This window comes from Tigriopus californicus, chromosome 3 (genome assembly GCF_007210705.1).
Source record: "Tigriopus californicus strain San Diego chromosome 3, Tcal_SD_v2.1, whole genome shotgun sequence".
Classification (NCBI taxonomy): Eukaryota; Metazoa; Arthropoda; class Copepoda; order Harpacticoida; family Harpacticidae; genus Tigriopus; species Tigriopus californicus.
Genome location: NC_081442.1, coordinates 7,044,727 through 7,061,920, shown reverse-complemented (window position 1 = coordinate 7,061,920; position 17,194 = coordinate 7,044,727). Strand labels below are relative to the sequence as shown.

At 41.7% G+C, this 17,194-nt stretch overlaps 2 protein-coding genes across 3 annotated transcripts; one reads left to right on the top strand and one right to left on the bottom strand.

Moving 5' to 3' along the window:
• Positions 1–1,632: 1,632 nt before the first annotated feature.
• LOC131877517 (histone-lysine N-methyltransferase Suv4-20-like) lies at positions 1,633–9,392 on the bottom strand. The gene is made up of 5 exons (XM_059223207.1): positions 8,571–9,392; positions 4,544–4,970; positions 4,177–4,476; positions 3,964–4,100; positions 1,633–3,844 (listed from the first exon to the last, which is right to left on the bottom strand). The coding sequence occupies exons 1-5, from the start codon at positions 8,615–8,617 to the stop codon at positions 2,422–2,424; spliced, it is 2,334 nt and encodes a 777-aa protein (XP_059079190.1). The 5' UTR covers positions 8,618–9,392; the 3' UTR covers positions 1,633–2,421.
• Positions 9,393–10,076: 684 nt separating this feature from the next.
• On the top strand, positions 10,077–11,554 carry LOC131877518 (small ribosomal subunit protein eS10-like). 2 transcript variants are annotated; one of them, XM_059223208.1, is made up of 3 exons: positions 10,077–10,169; positions 10,325–10,466; positions 11,167–11,554. In XM_059223208.1, the coding sequence occupies exons 2-3, from the start codon at positions 10,326–10,328 to the stop codon at positions 11,494–11,496; spliced, it is 471 nt and encodes a 156-aa protein (XP_059079191.1). In that variant the 5' UTR covers positions 10,077–10,169; position 10,325; the 3' UTR covers positions 11,497–11,554. The 2 variants fall into 2 exon arrangements, with proteins under 2 accessions (XP_059079191.1, XP_059079192.1); XM_059223209.1 differs by lacking the exon at positions 10,077–10,169 and having other exon boundaries at positions 10,259–10,466.
• The last annotated feature ends 5,640 nt before the right edge of the window (positions 11,555–17,194 follow it).

The window sequence follows — 17,194 nt, the reverse complement described above, 5'->3', positions numbered from 1 at the left end:
TGTGAAGTGTTTTCAAACTGAAAACTAAATTAAATTTATTAGTTTCAAATACCGTGCTCCTCCATATGTCACGAAAGCAAATATAATCTGCGCTGCTCGATTCTAAGCCCTTGTTTTATGTCCGATCCTGGTTCCATCAAATTCATTTCTGAAAAAGCTGTGAAGACATCGATTAATTCGAGGTTTGTTGGACAATTTTCCCCTGTTTCCGTGGGGTCACGAGCGTCACGAGGCACACTTGTCAGATATCTCATCAAATTCTTTTTCCATTGAAAGTCTGTTTCACGCAATTAGTCTAACTAAATTCACAAAGTTGTATTGCTGTAGATTGGAGCATTTCATTGCAAGGTCACTTTGTAAACTAAAAGACATCCTCTTACTAGTGGTATAAATTTCAACTCGTGCCACCAAGCTAGATGCAAACGACCTCTGGCGTCACGGACCAATTCTCCCTTTTAGGTGCCTTGCTTGGGCTATGCCTCATGATGGTAATTTCAACCTGACAGCTATAAAACAAAACTGATCTCAATAATGACAAACTGTCAAGCCTGATAGCATGCCAATTCAGCAAGTCATCCAGGGTCTCTACATCCAGCCCTTTCAAACCTTATTTGCGCTTTTTACCTTCGAATTGTAATGGAATGATGGAAAAAACAGTATTAGAAATTCTCTAGCTTATAAAACTTCCCTGTAGAACACCGTGCTCAAATTCATGGATGAATATGGAGAAAGTTGAGAAATTTGGAGCAGGAAAATTGCGCTCTGGATCAGGTATTTTTGTTCAACAAAATTTGAATGAGGAGATATAAAAAATAACCCAGTGCAAATGTAATAAAAATTGAAACCACAAACACATTTATTGTTGTCAAAAGAAAGTAGATTTTTCAGCCCTGAGCTTCTTTCTTTAGAGTGTGGGAAAAAATAATAAAAATGAAATTTCTGGTACAATAGTTCCAGGTTCCCTCAGTTTCCATAGAAGAAACAAAATATCAAATGCCACCCTGGAGCGTGAAAAAAGGAACGAGTAACGAGTAACATTGTTTTCTTTAGGTCGTTACAATTACATCATTTTAGAATGTAATGGAATTACAATTCCTTTTTCAAAAAGGAACGAATTACTGTCCTGGAAATGGACTGCGTAATGGAATATGTATGTAAAGCCTTGGCCTGACCTCAGGGCAGAGAAAAATAGACTTTGCGTCTGCGTTCTGCACACATTCTGAACGACTTACAATTGCGGGGTCTTCATAGAAGGCGGTCAAATGAAAACGAATGACACCCAAAATTTATGTACAAGCTGATGGAAGGGTTCGTCTGTTTTCTCGCGCTATGCGAGGACTAGTCAATATACTGTGTGGTATAGGGTCAGCCCCTAAACCCTAACAACCAAAAAAATGAAATTGGTTGTAATCAAAATGAAGTTCGAAACGAAAACCTTTGGAGCGCAAGCAAAGGATTGACAAATAATATGCCTCCAACAAGTTTGCAAGCTGGTTGATCTAACGACCTTGCCGATTTGCAATATCCTATGTGAAGCAAACGGAGTAGCTACGATATTTCAATAATACGCTATGCATATGGACGTTGCAATTATGAGTGTTCACTTATCTTGAAATACTCTGGAATCGCGTCTAGTTGCTTCAATTTTTATTCATCTCCGCAGAGAAAAATACGTAGCACATAAAATTAGCATTCTTTGTGAAGAGTTGTCAAATTATGGAGTTGATGCCAGGTATCGATTCCTATAGGGAACATGCCATCCATGTGTAGCATTTGGCATGTGTGCTTGGATTTCACGTTAATGCGGCATCAAAGCTTATCTAATGAACACAATATTAATGGGCGGGATGGTCAAGGAATAACCGATTCATTTTCAGCAAGTGAATTCGAGAATCATTATGACCGTGACATGACGACAGGGAAGAATTACATCGCAATTTAAACAAGAACGACTTGTGGACAAAATCAGCTTTGATGGATGATTGGCTTGATTTGCGAAGAGTACTTGCATATGACAGGAAATGACAGGGGCAGCATATTTCAATTAACTAACTGACAGAATGTGCATTACGAAAAGCCTAGTCCGGTAAATCAGTAAATGAAGAGATCTTGGAAAAATTGAATGGATTCTATAGCAAATTATGATACTTGCCAGAATGTTTGGTGATTAGGTCACATAGAGCGTGAATTCTCAAAAGAGGTTTTAATTGTAGGGTAAGGACTTCCATACACTACCATGGAAGCCCAACACAAAGAATAAATAGCAAAATCAATGAATACTACTTGAATGAAGTGAGGATTACGAGTGCCATTTAAGAATCAAATCAATACTGAACTAGGCAAGTGGCTGAAGATGTCCCACACATTGGAGGTCGCAGTCTCTCGGGAGTGACAATTGATAGTTATGATCTAGAGTTAAAGCTAACTCGCATGATCTGGACTTGAATCAGGGACCAAGTCGAAGGTGGAGAGGGTTTCTTTTCCAAATAAGAGCTTAACTCGGCGCGTGCGCTTATTGGGTGAGCTCAACCCGTCCCCCAACAATGATTCATCCTCACTGTGGTTTAATCGTCGTTTCACGTTTTTTCGGGCCGGAGGGCCGTTTTCGTCAATGCCCTCCATTTTCAGTACTTCATATTCAGGTTCTTTTTGGCTTCGCTGCATGGAAAACACTATTGAGTTTCTCGAGCTGGCCATGATAGAGCCTTGAGCTTGCGACGAGTTTGAGGTTGACGATGTTAAATTATCGATGTCCTTCGTAGATCCGCTGTCAAGGACCTCATCCAGTACAGGGGAACGTTTCATCCTCAAAGTCAGCTTGACGCGTTGCCGAGTGGGTGAGACCATTCCACTATACGTAGAAGAATGTGTATCAGTTGTTAAAGCGGAGGAGGTAGTGGAGGGTGATGGTGAGGAGATGGGAGAACTGGGCGTGAAACTAAGACCCCCATTTCCACCCAAGTTCATTCGCTCAACACTTTCTAAAGCTTCTTTAACATAGCCGCATAGATTTCTTGCCCGCTTATTGAATAAACAGGTATCAGAACCATTGGCCTTACTACGAGCTGACTTGCCACTTTTACAAGAGGACGCTAGTGTTTCAAATTCGGCACCAGTTTCGATCCCGCTATCTCGATCACTGCCTGAACTATTTGAGCTCGCATCATCGGAGATTCCGGAAGAGCTGTCCGAGGCCGCTCGTCCTCTTTCACATCGTGCACGTAGACGTCCGGGAGTGCTTCTCAGAGATCGGGCAGTGACATTCAAGTCGTCCATAACATTACCCATTCCAGTCCTCTCTTCTTTGGGCGATTGACAAGATTGCGAGCCCACCGATTGATCTCGTCTACTTCTGCGACTACTCACTGGATCTGACTTGGTGACTAAGGGAGCTTTGGATTTGGTTGAAGATCCAAATCCCACGGGTTCACTGGGCTCAACAAATCCTGGAAATCCTTGTAACCCTTGGGCAATGAGCATTTCGGCATCATATCTGGTGCCGGAGAAACCTTGTAACCTGAGATCGCGATATGTCAAATTACATTTTTTGGGCAGTGGCACACTGTCTATGGTGTGCCCTACAGGACTGGATGCATTTCGCAATCGCCCTTTCGAGCTCAAAGTAGTTGTGGTTGACATCGTGATTGTGGTCGACAGAGGTGTTATTGACGATGATGAAGACGACAATGATGTTGAGGACGTGATGGGTGTGGTCAACAGGGCGTCTTTGGCTTTTTGTTTGGTACGATTTAACCTTAGGTCGGTTTCTCGAAGTCTATAGCCCTTTTCCGGTGAATTTGGCGCGACATCTGACTTCAATTTGGCAAAAGCGCCCGTTTTCCTCCTAAAGTGAAATAATGTTTAACACTGTTTAACGTAATATTACGATAGCTTAAAAAACAGCATAAACATGAAATGTTCCGTTGTAAATCAATTGGAGGAACCTCAGGTTGCTTTTCTCACCTTTCACAAGTTTCGCATTCGCAATAGCAGTTCCCGTCGCCGAAAAAGTCATCGCCATAGTTGCAATTGATCTCCTCTCCAGGATCAATGTCTCTCAACACTTGAACACATGCGCGATCTCGTCCAGTGGCGACAAACTGTTGACAATAGAGGAAGAGTAGTTAGTTACTTCCAACCTGGTGCCCAAAGGCCGCGTCACTGTCTTGAGATTACCTTGCAATTGGGTCGGCAATCATGATTTATGTATGCAGCTGATCCCAACCAAAGTTGGGCACAATTCTTTCGACAGGAATACATAACTGAGAAATCGTTTTTGCCTGGCACAAGCAGGACATTCTCTTCCTCCTCCGTCAATTCGGCAATGCAACCAATGAGAAACGAAATACGTTCACCTTTGAACCAATGCTTGGTGGAACACAATTTGGCGCCCATCTGACCCTCCATAGAGTAACGATGACACGGGTAGATGAGAAATCCAGATTGTTTGTCAAACATGCGGAAGTATCGGAACACCTACATCCATTTTACGAGTTAGCTCATATGATCGTTTTAGTGGGTCAATCAAGTGGCACTTGCTTACGTGTTCTTTGAGGGCAGTTTGCCACAACTTGGCTCGTCGACGAGTGGTTTGGTGGAACCATTCCACTTTTTGCAGGTCCTCGTATGCACGCTCATAGTTCTGATGCACTAAGAATTGTTGCACAGCCTCTTTCAGCACCTTCGAATGGTTAGACTTCGGTGACCGAAAACGCAGGTTCATTTTGTGAGTGGTAAAACCTAAATATGGGTCAACCAAGGCGGCAGTGGCCACGTCATCGAAATCAGACAACTCTTTTGGGGTCATGGACGCGTGGGGTGCCGCACCCAAGCCATGAGATGAATATGAAGGACCCCCACTTCCCCCTCGAAGTCGATCATGGCCGCCTCCACCCCCTTGGACGGTTATTGAGGGGGACGTTCCCCGAGCAATCGAGGCCATTGGTGGGTCTACATGCATCTTTTGGGATCTAAATGTGAATACATTCGATTACACTAATGAAAATTCACGGTAATCTTGCACAATGATATCAATTCCTTTTTTTTAAATCCCAATAACGATTGCATATTTATCAAATTTGGAAGCGGTTAGGGTGTGTCACATATTTGATATTTCGTTATGAATAAATATGTGATATTAATTGAGGCTGCCGACAATGAGGGATATCGTTGCCTCACGTTCATTATAACTTCACCCTCAGGAATGAATGAACATAGGTAAGTTTTTGCCATAGCAAGAGATTTTAAAGCTCCTGGAACTAATCCTAGTATGCCCTCCTAAATAACTGTATCCATGTTTTTGACTTTAAAAGAATTCGACGAATCATAATTTGACTTTTAATAGTACCGGGCAGTACTTTTTTATTTTGGTTTGTTTCTTACGGTTTTTTTCTAGCCGCTACAGGGAATATAATCCCCAGTACTAATAAAATGAAAATGAAAGGTTATAATTCGTCTATTTATTACGTTTTGATCTTTATATGATACTTGATCTGTCACCGTTTCGGGATCACATTCCTTGTAGTGGCTAGTAAAACTAGTGAAAACCCAAACCAAACGATATAATTGCCAAAAATTCTGGATGCCGAATGCACGCCAGTAAGATAAGAAAGTCCCCCAAAGAGGAAAAACAAGTTAAAAAGGAAACATATTAGGACTAAAACAGCAAAACGGCCAAACTGTGAATAAAACAAGACACAAGTCGAAAACGAGTCGAAAAGTGTAAAAAAGGGCAAACAAGATTGGAAATTTTGTCTTATTTGTTTTCAAGTTTTTAGCAGGTTCTAACTTTTTTTCGAGGTCTACTTATGACCATATGTTGGCACAAACTATTTTGTTGCTCCCATTTCTATATCTTTTAGACTTGCTTTGATATCACAGCTTGAGTAAAAAATATCGGTTTTAAATGCTTAGGCATGATTGTTGAATGATGTCTTTTAATGGCGCAAAATTTGGTGAATGAAATTTTAGGGACTGGATGAGTTTCAATCATGGTAGTTCCTGCAGCGATTGTGGCGCAGCCTGTCTAGGCTGAGCAATTAAAATTCCAAGCCAATACTTCACACGTCCCTATAGGTTATTTGGATGCCACAGGTATTGTTGATTACAAACACGTTCGGCGTTAAAATAAATCTGAAACAGATTGGTTAGGCTAATCGTTCAAATTATCAAGGTTTGTGAAAGTCCAAACAATTATGACTCCTAATTTTTAACTAGAGGTCTATGCATTTGTTGCAGTATACCCTGGTAGGCGTTGAGCTCATTAAGAAACGGGGCTAAAAGGATCATATAGGCATTACCTTGGATAGGTTCTAACCCTCCATCCTTTCAAAGAGGCTACTGCTGATCATTTCCAGCACTTATGCTTCATATTTCACTTATTGAAGTGATTATCATTCTAGATTATTGACATTGGAATTCAAGGATCGAGAAATAGTTGACTCTTTTTCGTTCCGTAGTGGTTAAAATGCCTTTGATTCACTTTCAAGGAGTGCTTGGATGTTTCTGGCAACCATTAACATCAAAACTATTTTGGAACATTACAAAAGTCCATCTCACTCGTAATTTTTATTCGTACAAGTCAAATTTCTTTGTTCGTCTATGTTTTATCACCCGTGTAGCTCAAACTAGAGGGCTAGGACAAGCCCTCTAGCTCAAACTAAACGTGGACAGCTGAAAACATAAACATAGATATCATAGAAAAATCCGGGCTTGGAACACTCGCTCTTAATTTTTTTTATGTACAACATCCTCGAGCTAGAGCGTAAAACTTGCCATGTTCTTTACTACAATTTTGAACGTCAATGGGGAGTTAATCTGCGTGGCTTGGGTAGCGTGACTAAGATTCTTTCAATTTCTGGACGGGAGGTTGAGTTCAATAATTTCTAAACTTTCCGTTTTACTATTTAGGTACACTTGGCGGCGTCAAATATGTCCAGTGAATCGTCCATTCCTAGATCATATTGCTTTCCACAGCACAGTGGTAAAAATACCACTTAAAGTTTTGACGGAAATTCCCAAACACATATCGGCATTCTTCTACCTCAGAAAATTATGGGGAACAATTTTGACCTTATTGCTTTATGGAATTCTAGCCCACTTAAAAAACTTGCGTACTTAAAAGCATTATAAAAATTAAAATTTTCAAAAACCTACTCAATGTAAATTAAGAGCACACTTAATTAGCTCTTGAATACAATTTATGATGTCATCTATTACAGTTACTTAGATACATGGGATTTAATGGTCCAAATTTCATCGTTTTTTAGTCCCAAAATGCCTCAGTTATATGTTAATTCAATTAGCCAAAGATTTAATATCGATTTCCATTACTATAAAAATGAAAAGACAATTTTTCTTTCTCTTGCATAGTCTCACAATAACTAAAAATGCTATATAATGCCACTTAAACACACTAAAAGTGCCATCTTTGAAAATGTGTTTTTCAATCATCATGTGTACACTTAGCTACGCATTCACTTGAATTCTACAAACAAAACATACAACAAACAATGTTATAGATTTTGTCGTTTCTTGAAAATTTTGTTGAAAAAGATTAAAAATAGCTTCTTAAAGACTTCATTGATATTTCTGAAATTTTCAGTGACCGCTCAACTAAATGTCCTTTGGACGGTTCTAAAATAAATTTTCAAAAATCTATTTTCTGAGGGTTTTAGATATGGTTGTATATGGTTTTCAGTTAGTTTGAAATTATGCAAGAAAAAGAAAAAAACATCTAACTTTTTAATAAAGAAAATCGATATCAAATCTTTGAGAAATTGAATTAATATTTAAGCGGGGCATTTTGGAGCTAAAAACGATGAAATTTGGATCATTAAATCTCAAATAACTAAGTAGCAGTGAAATAGATGATATCATCAATTATATTCAAGAGCTAACTTAGTGTGTTCCTAATTTACACTGAGTAGGTTTTTGAGATTTTAGTTTTTATAATGCTTTTAGGTATGCAAGTTTTTTTAAGTGGGTTAGAATTTCATAAAGCAATTGTTCCCTATGACTTTTTGAGAAAGAAAAATGCCAAGCTGTGTTTGGGAATTTCTCTGGCAACTTGATAGGGCTTGTTGAACACCGTGCCAGACGTTATTGAAGTAGATGCGTTTCAATAAAATGTCTGGAAGCTGGATCAAGCTCTTCGGATCAAAAACAAAATCTAAATATTTGAAATTAGATTTGGATCCAGATTTCCCAACCATCCGGTTTAAAACACACTAAATTAATTGCAGTGCTTGATAAGTGGTCTCTCAGAATTTTGAAACATTGAACAAAATATTTGCTTTGTGTTGTGAGGTGACCTGAGTTAGAGTAAGGCCTTCCCCAGACGCTTGTGAATGACCCTAAGATGGTCGAGGGCCGATCAAACAAACCCCAAAGCGAACGTGAACGCCTAGCCTGGGATGGGGGATTTGCGTTTACATACGAGAGTGGGCGTGAACGCCGTTGCCGTGTTTGGGTGTGTGTCCGCATGACCTCGCCCGATCTAGCCGAAGTGCCCGAAGTGCCCGAAGTGCCCGAAGTGCCCGAAGTGGCTGGATGTACTCGATCTGGCTCACCTGGTCCTGCTGCGGAGGAGGACGACTGTCCCCGAAGATTCCAGCATCACACGATCCCAGGTCGAATTCCGTGTCAACCCAGCGCTAACCACCAATCAGCCACGGGCTTGCTTACGGCTTCACGGGCTCACAACTCGCTGGGTCTCTCTCGCTCCTTCTGTTCAGTCAGTTTCCCCTGAACTTCGGGACGATCTTTTAGACGAGAAAGAGGCCACAATGCTTCATCCAGGAGATCATAGCCAAAAGTCAACAGGTCCGGCAGACAATGCTGATGGTGGTGAGGATGGCGAAAAGGTGGTCTCGAGCAATTTCGTGATGATTTACAGGATGTATTCAGAATGTATTTATGGTGGAAATGGGATCTCATTGACCCACACCCACACACAGTGCGCTTTCAACGAACATACACGCCCTCACTCACACTTTCAAAGGCAGGTTCTTCGGCCCAACCAGCCATGGAGCTGGCCAGCCAGTCGGGTAGCTAGGCTGGTAATGAAGGCCACCAAGAGCAAGCCGTAAGCCAGATAAAGAGGCTTTCGCGCTTCAGCCCATTGGGTTTAAAATTTCATGTCGGCAGCTGCCTTACTTTGTCAGAGGTCTGGCTGGTGCCTGGATGGTTAGGCTTAAACCATGCATAGGCTTCAGCTCGTACAACAGTTCAGGGTGAAAACAAAGTGCTGAAATAATATTAAGTGGTGCTAACTACCCTCAGGTTGATTGGCCACTAACTAAAACACGGGAAGCCCATTTTAGCCAAAAAAGAGAGACACATGTTGGCACTTTTTACGATCAAGAAACCCAGGCGTACAAATTCATTATACACGACGAGTTCCCTGGCGGTTAAAAACTAATTTCACGTTTGAGTCCACGTTTTTAAATAATTCATTCTGCAAATGTTTTCCGAATCCTTAAATTTTACGACCAAATCTTCCTTGATGCTTACAGCCTTGCTGTAGAACGGATGTGGCAACGCTTACTAGCGAGACGGTCTTTGAACAGGAAACTAGTCTCTCCACTCTGTAAGCCACTTCAGTAGGGGTTTTGGGGTTTCCATGTAATTATGCCAATTCAATTATAATGTAGAATAGTTCGTCTTAAATGCTCTTCAAAAACGAAAGAGTGTCAGACAGAAGACAGACATGAGATAAGAATATGGAAATGAATATGGTGAAACGGATTTCAAAAAACACTTATGTTTCATACATTTGGCCTCATAAAATCTCTGACCAGATCAAGTCATGTGAATGGACGGCCTTTACCTTGCACTCCTGCTTATGATGGGACTGTCACCCTCATCCCAATTTTGGTCACCCTCTCATAAATTTCGTCCCTGATTTCTGGCTTCTGGGGTACAAGCGGTACAAGGCTGTCCTGGCCCATGGAAAAGCGCAAAAACTGGGGCGCAAGAAAACTGAACAATCAAATTCTCACGGATCTAAAACGATGGCCTTTGGCCACAGTATTCGGATAAACTATTCCTTTTCCAACCTAAAGTCCGTGGCCAATGACAAATACCTTTTGAGTTTTTTGGTGCTACGTTTTTCGTTTGCCTTTTGTTGTTGTTGATCTTCCTTTTCCGTCTCTCAACTTCTGGCTCAAGTAAGTGGAATTCGGAGCTGAGTTGTGAAATCGGCGTGTTTTGAATTCATCCTGAATCAGGACAGACCTTATTAGGACGTATAGATTCCCAACGGGCGGATTGATTGAATTGATCCATGTGCCGATTGTGCTGATTGGGCTTCGTCTAATTTCAGGATGTTGATGTCCAAGAAGAATCGTGTGGCCATTTATGAGCATCTCTTCAAGGAAGGGGTCATGGTGGCCATGAAGGACGTGCATGCCCCCAAACACCCCGAATTGGATGTGCCCAATCTCCAAGTGATCAAGACACTCACGGTAGGTAGCCGCTAACCTTCACCACTCCAAACATGGAAGGGGTAGGTCAGGTGATGCCTCTAGGGACGGAGGGTACCATCTCATAACCCAAATGGAGGTTTACCGCTTGTTCGACGTCAATGGTTCAAGATCAGAGTGAATAAGTGCTGGATTAGAACCAGTTCACTACGGTTATAGAGTGGTGTAGGCCCGTTCTTGGCTGCCATTCATAGAGACTACATACTCACTTTGAAAATCTGAGCCATGCCATCATTGCTCATACCTCGATATATGGAGTAGGGATGATATGTACACTGCAGTTTCTTCGGTAAACCGTTTCAATGAATATCAATGCTGGTCAGCTTGCTATTCAAGCCCATGGTGCGTTCGAGTCGGTTTGCGAGGTTTATTTTCTCGTTCTGTTATTGATAACTACTTCTTGAAACTCCTTGTATTGGAGTTTCGATGGGCCAGGGCCCATGTCCACCAATGTTGTGAGGCATTGGTGTGGGCTGGATTCAATTCCCATCTTGAACTCTGCATGGCCAAATTTTCGCTGATTAAAGCGGCATATGCACTTTTTAAGGTGAATTTTCCCACATTTTCCCACCTTCTTAACTCTAGAAAGCATTTTCAAAGCAATTCCTGATATTTTTAACGCCGTAAAAAATGTAATAATTATGCGCTTGGTTAGTAAATTGTGTTTCCCTTCCTTTTGCAGTCGTTGAAGTCGCGTGGCTACGTCAAAGAACAGTTCGCCTGGCGTCATTATTATTGGTACCTCACCAATGAAGGCATCCACTATCTGCGGGAATTCTTGAATCTGCCCCCCGAGATCGTTCCCTCCACATTGAAGCGACAGACGCGTGCCGACGCTCGTCCGCGACCCTCTGCCGGTCCTGGTGGTCCTGGTGGACCCAAAATGGGCGAAGGTGGCGACCGTGGTTCCTACCGACGAACTGCTCCAGGAGGCGATAAAGTGGGTGCCGCCGGTGCTGGATCCGCGCCTATGGAATTCCGTGGTGGTTTTGGACGAGGAAAAACTGAATAAAACACGATTTGCGCGATTCATTAAACATTCAGACAAAAAACTAGACTAATGACCAGCACTTGGCGAAAGCATCCATTGATTACTGGTGGGATCATATCAATAATCACGGGAGGTTGCCACTAGGGCTACCAACTTACAATTTGAGTGGCATGTGGGACCGCATTGGAAACCCGTTGGTCACAAAAAGTAACACTGAATTTTCTTCGAATTGACCAGGTTTGCGGTTTTGGTCAAGCCTAACCTTTTACGTGCCGTTGAAAACGGCTGGTGCTTGTGACTTTCCTAGCTATCGAGCAATCCTGATTTTGAAGAATATATTTGATCCCATCACTACTGTTGATAGAAAAGATTTCAAAAAATCCTGCCTTTCCCAATTGGGAAGCTTAGCCATCAAGTATGATAGAAGGAATTACCCATTCAGAGAAAATTATCTTCAGTTATTATAGTATCTTAAAGTATTTGAGTAATAATTTCTAGCCAAGCAAAACAAAATCAATGAGTCTCCACCAACAATTCTGAATCAAACGGAAAGTTCGATCAATTTTGGAACGATAGCCAGCGATTATCAGTTTTGTACAGTTGCATACACCTCAGACATCTAAATTTGAGGGCCGTTTCAACGCAAGACCACTTGGCTGGAAAACTGGTGTATAAAGGCTATTGCCATCAGTCATTTCAATGGCCTCTTTTAAGTAATGCTCGCGTCGTGGATTGCATAGGGGCATGGGGTAACTGCCTAAACGAATATGGGTCAATTTAGGGCCTCTATTGACTTTCGAAATTGCCATCTAATGGGTCAAGAGAGCAAAACAGCAGATGGGGCTCAGTACATAAACATCGTACTTGAGTATGATTCTCGATGATTTTCTTCGACTTTTCCGCCCGTTTGGCTATCTACCCCTCCTTGATGGGTTCATTTGGGGGCAGCTCATTAGCTAACCATTAACTTAATCTTCAATTCTTTTGGTTCGCAACTGCGGCCTGAACAAGCCATAAAAGGCCAAAATGTGAATTGTACTTGAGCATGCCGTTTTGTACTGTCTTAAAATGGTCACCCAGGGACACCCAGCACCAAAGCTCCGGATCTGGCAAGGGGATCTAGCCACAGACCATATAATGACGTGATCTGTGGATCTAGCCACTTTACCCAGCACGGTCAGGCTGTTTGATGGACCGATCCAGGCTGAGACAGAGAGACAACACGTTGTCTCCCGTGATCTGAGGTAGTTGAGTCTTGGGAAGGCAGTCGCAAGTGGTTGATTGACTTCACTTTCAGCTGCCTACAACATTATTAACGTGACTTGACCGAATGCTCGTTGATGAGCATTAAAACTCGAAGAGAGTCATAACTGCGCTCGAGCTTGGAATCTTGGTATCCATTACGAGTTAAAGCTGAACGGTTATTCCAGTTTTGATCAAATATGTCGGAACTATTAATGTTGTGATCAATCTGCTTAACTGCTTACTCTGCAAACCTTCATACCAGTACTGCCCGATGCCAACTTTGATCTCACAGCGTTTTTTGGGGTTTGAAAATGTGACTTCACTCTACCTGAAAAAATCAAACTGGGATGAAACTTGGCAGTAATGGTTTGAAAACTGGCGTCACGGGCAGATTGATCACACTAGTACATTGTTCCTAAAGGAAAAAAAGGACAAATACTGAGAAGACCTTAATTGAAATACCCCCTTATCGATCCGATCGCCCATAGTCTGAAAGTTGAAAAAGCATACGGGAGGGTCAATTATCAATGAAATTGGCATTTATTAGTGTGAAGTCTTTATAAACGGATCTGCTTAATTTCTCGTGGATATTGACCATATTTGTGCCAGAAGAAGTAGATGTGTCGGTGCAGTTGACCGGCCATATTGGAGAGATCTGAGGGCGACGGCTTGTGAGTGAGCTATCCATCAAAATTTTGAAAACTTTACTGTTCGAAATAATAGAGTTGTTGTCTATCTTGATTTTGCCAAGGCCTTTGATAAAGTAGATCATGCCCTTTTGTTGAGTAGACTTCATGACATCGGGATCCAAGGAGGGGTTTTGGATCCCGATTTTGGATAAGATTGGATAAGAAGCTTCATTCATGATAGGAAGCAAATTGTTAAGATTGAGGGATCCCTTAGTGACATACATGATGTTAAGTCAAGTGTTCCCCAGGGCTCCATCTTAGGGCCCCTCCTTTTTTATAATATTTGTTGCTCCGCTTCAAAAGCTTATTTTTACTGCCAGTCTCTCTTCTTATGCTGACGATACAAAGTTAGTTTCTGGTAGAAATGGCCAAGATTCCAGTAGCCTTGCAAAGGACTTAGATTGAATCTACTCTTGGGTAACTGAGATAGCATTATGATGCTAAGTCTGTACAAGTCGATTGTTCAACCACATCTTGAATATGCTTCACCAATTTGGACTCCAATGAGCTCAGCAGGTTTGCAAAAGCTTGAGCAGGTCCAAAGATGTTTCACTAGGAACATCACAGGAATGAGAGAGCTCTTGTATTGCGAGAGACTAGAAAAGTTGGGACTGTACAGTGTTCAGAGAAGGTACAAAAGGTATCTGATACTGTACGTCTTCAAAAGCATCCATGAGCTTTGTCCCAACCCAGGATTTACGGTCAATTCTAGTGAATTTCATATTACCTTTCATATTAATAATACTAGAGTTACTGTCTTTATTCAACGGAATTGCCTAACTTGGCGGTCAGGGGAAGCCGTGTCGTTTCCTTGCTTTACAGTCCCTGGCTTATCACATGAACCAACCTGAAATGGGAAAATTTCTCTTCCTCCGATTATAAATGTGGGTTTGAAAACAGGAGTCAGTCAGGTAGGTGGTTTTCCCTTCGCCGAATTGAAAGGTGCGAAACATTCTGAGGGCTGACAGAAGGTTATTTCTGGACTAAGCACATTGGAGAGCTAGAAAACTTTTTAAAACTCACTTGACTTTCGCAATAACTTTGAAGTGCACAAGCCTGCCAAGGATTCATAGACACCAGGAACACAAATCTCACAGCCGTTGACGCTAAATATTAATTTTGCCAGATGGCTGCTTCCAATGACTCCTTCATGGAAGGATGGTTTTGTCCTGAAAGTAATATCGCTCACATACGTGGTTTCGTGAACGCAAATTTTTAAGTGCGACAGTACTAAAATTTACCCAATCGCATTTTAGAATGTGCGTTCACGAAACCACGGGAGGTACCCCATTATGCGGTAAAAGCCTTCCCAAGAATGTAAATCTATCAAAATCCATCACATCCAGCTCAAAATAGATTCCATTTTCGATGAATTGAATAAAATCCCCAAACAGATTTGCAATTGCATAACTTTTCACGTTAAAAAAAGCCTTTTCCTAAAGCTATATTCCTATGGTTAAGGAAAAGCTATTCCTTGAATGCCAGTGTCAGCAAAGGGCAGACACTTTACGATCCCTATGCCTCAATATTCCTCCAATCCAAGCATGCAAGCCTTATTTGAGATGGAATGAGTGAGTTTAGAACTTAGCACCATTCCGAGATTTCGAGTTTAGATTTCGAGAAGCGCAAGGTAAATTGGCTCGAATTCAATTGCTCTGTGTTATGTCGTAGCGGTGTTATGACAGAGCGAGACAAAACGCCCATTCATTCTTTCTTTGTTCCATTCACTAGTACACGTGGTCTATTTACGTTCCCAACTCCCACAACACCGCATGCTTTTTAGTAGATCTGCAGTAATCCTTAAATTTTGTCCCATTGTGATTGGACTGATTGGTTGTTTTGATCATGGATCGACATTTCCCCTTTTAGGAATCCTCTTCCTTTGTGCTCACTTTCCTCTGCCCAATGGCAAAAATATTCAAAGAAAACATTGCAGCGCTTGTTCATGACCCACTTTAAAGAGAACCAATCCAATCGACAAAGGAAGGCTAAGAGAAAGAGGAAGAAAGAGGAACCTCTTTCACCGACAAAGACAGGACAAAAAACTCACCGTGTCCAATACAGAAAAAGTGTTGTGATAGTGGACCTGGTCCTTGGGCGTGGAAGAAAGAAAACTGCCTTTTTCCTCTTCCTCCGTTGCGCTCCCGTCTTTCTCGTTTTTGGTGCATGCGTGTACGACAGTCTTAAAAAACTTCCACAAAGGGTCTTGTTCTAGTTCACTTCTGAGCCGAGGGGCTCGGAGGTTGATACCACATCAACCACCTTTATTTCTTTTTCTTCGTTTCCCTCATTTCTCTCATGCTTTTGGTTTGGTCGAGACGTCATCGGCTTTGATGTCAAACACGTGGTGATTAGGGGCAAAAACAAAAGGACCCAAAAGCGGCCCAAAACTGCTCAAATCAAACCATGTGCACCATTCGTCGGTGATTCCACACTACTGTCCTTTTCTCAACCAAGCTGACCCAATTTGGGATAAAATTTGCTCCTGGAACAAAGGAATTCATTGAAACTTCGGTTGTCGGATTTATCAAAAGAAATGGTCGTCTTGAAGTCAAGACAAAAACTGTCCGGTGATGAACAAGAGATACAAAGGCTTTTATTTAGTTTCTTTCAAACTAAGCCTGCTAGAAAGTATGACTACTTTGTTGAAGCCTTGGCAGGGGCCTAAGCTGAGTTTTTTACTTCACTCAATGTATCATTCGAATGAATATTGTCAAAATGATGTGATCAGTGTTGGGGGCTAAGGTTTAAATCGATCTGCGAAGTTCTTTTACGTTGTGATTAAGTGGTAGAGGGTAGGTTTAAGACGTGAAAGCCGTGTCTGAGCACTCTTATCTTTGAGTAGGGAAAAATCATTCATCGAAAACTTAAAAATGTTGATGAGGTCAGACTAGCTCAGAGTCAAGAAATGTCAGAATCCTACTAACAACCAAGAGTTTGAATTTTTGTGACATCATCGTTCCAAATGAAATTAAAACCTCTCTTCTTGAAAAAAGTTGGGGAAAGGTCGTTCGTTTCATCAATCGCATTTCTTGACCCAGTTGGCTTTCATTTTCCCCCCACACTAATTGGTTAATTCATTATTAATCATTGGTCATGTCCTTGGTGAGGCCATTGTTTGGGTGGAATCAAGGGAAAAGTGAAACCTCATTAACCAGTGAGAAGAAGAACTCCGATCAGGACGTTTCACATCCAAATCGGGGTTTCCTTTGAATGGTACGAACAACTATGGTGCTTTCTTCTCTTTAAGTTATGGAATAGAACATCGTGATTCGATCGTAGACAAAGTACCACATCGTACAGAGAATATCTGAACGTTCAAGAGAGGAGAGAAAGGAAAATCAGGGACACGCCACTCATTGGAACGTGGTTGGTCCCTTTCAAGACATGATGCGACGATAAAGGTGATGGCGAGCTTGCTCTTTGTTGAAGGATGCTACGAAATTAGGAGCACCCGCTCGAAACCAGCCATTGGGAAAATTGAGAAGCCCTGGCGGTTAGATTCATTCTTAATCGAAACTCAAACCGCACCTGGTACTTCGGAACGGAAAAAGAGGCCGAAAGCTTGGGAAAGAAAACCCGAACGCTTTCCCGTTTTGAGTGGAAGTGGAACACGCTACTTTAGTGACTTGGAAGAGCTCAAAAGATTCATAGATTTTCTGGCAGTCTACGCTGCCCCTAAAACAGGCGTAACTTTGAGAGTGAGTCTTCGAACGAGGAGCAAAGAAAAACGAAGAGACGGTCGGTGGGAGTGATCCACTGTAAAAAAAGAGCGTCACTTTGCG

Excerpts from the sequence above, each read along its gene's own strand:
- LOC131877518 (XM_059223208.1), top strand. The coding sequence starts at position 10,326 with ATGTTGATGTCCAAGAAGAATCGTGTGGCCATTTATGAGCATCTCTTC. Across the intron at positions 10,467-11,166 it reads AAGTGATCAAGACACTCACG|TCGTTGAAGTCGCGTGGCTA; the intron begins GTAGGTAGCCGC and ends TTCCTTTTGCAG.
- LOC131877517 (XM_059223207.1), bottom strand. The coding sequence starts at position 8,617 with ATGCTGGAATCTTCGGGGACAGTCGTCCTCCTCCGCAGCAGGACCAG. Across the intron at positions 4,971-8,570 it reads CTCCTCCGCAGCAGGACCAG|ATCCCAAAAGATGCATGTAG; the intron begins GTGAGCCAGATC and ends ATTCACATTTAG. Across the intron at positions 3,845-3,963 it reads GAATGCGAAACTTGTGAAAG|GAGGAAAACGGGCGCTTTTG; the intron begins GTGAGAAAAGCA and ends ATTTCACTTTAG.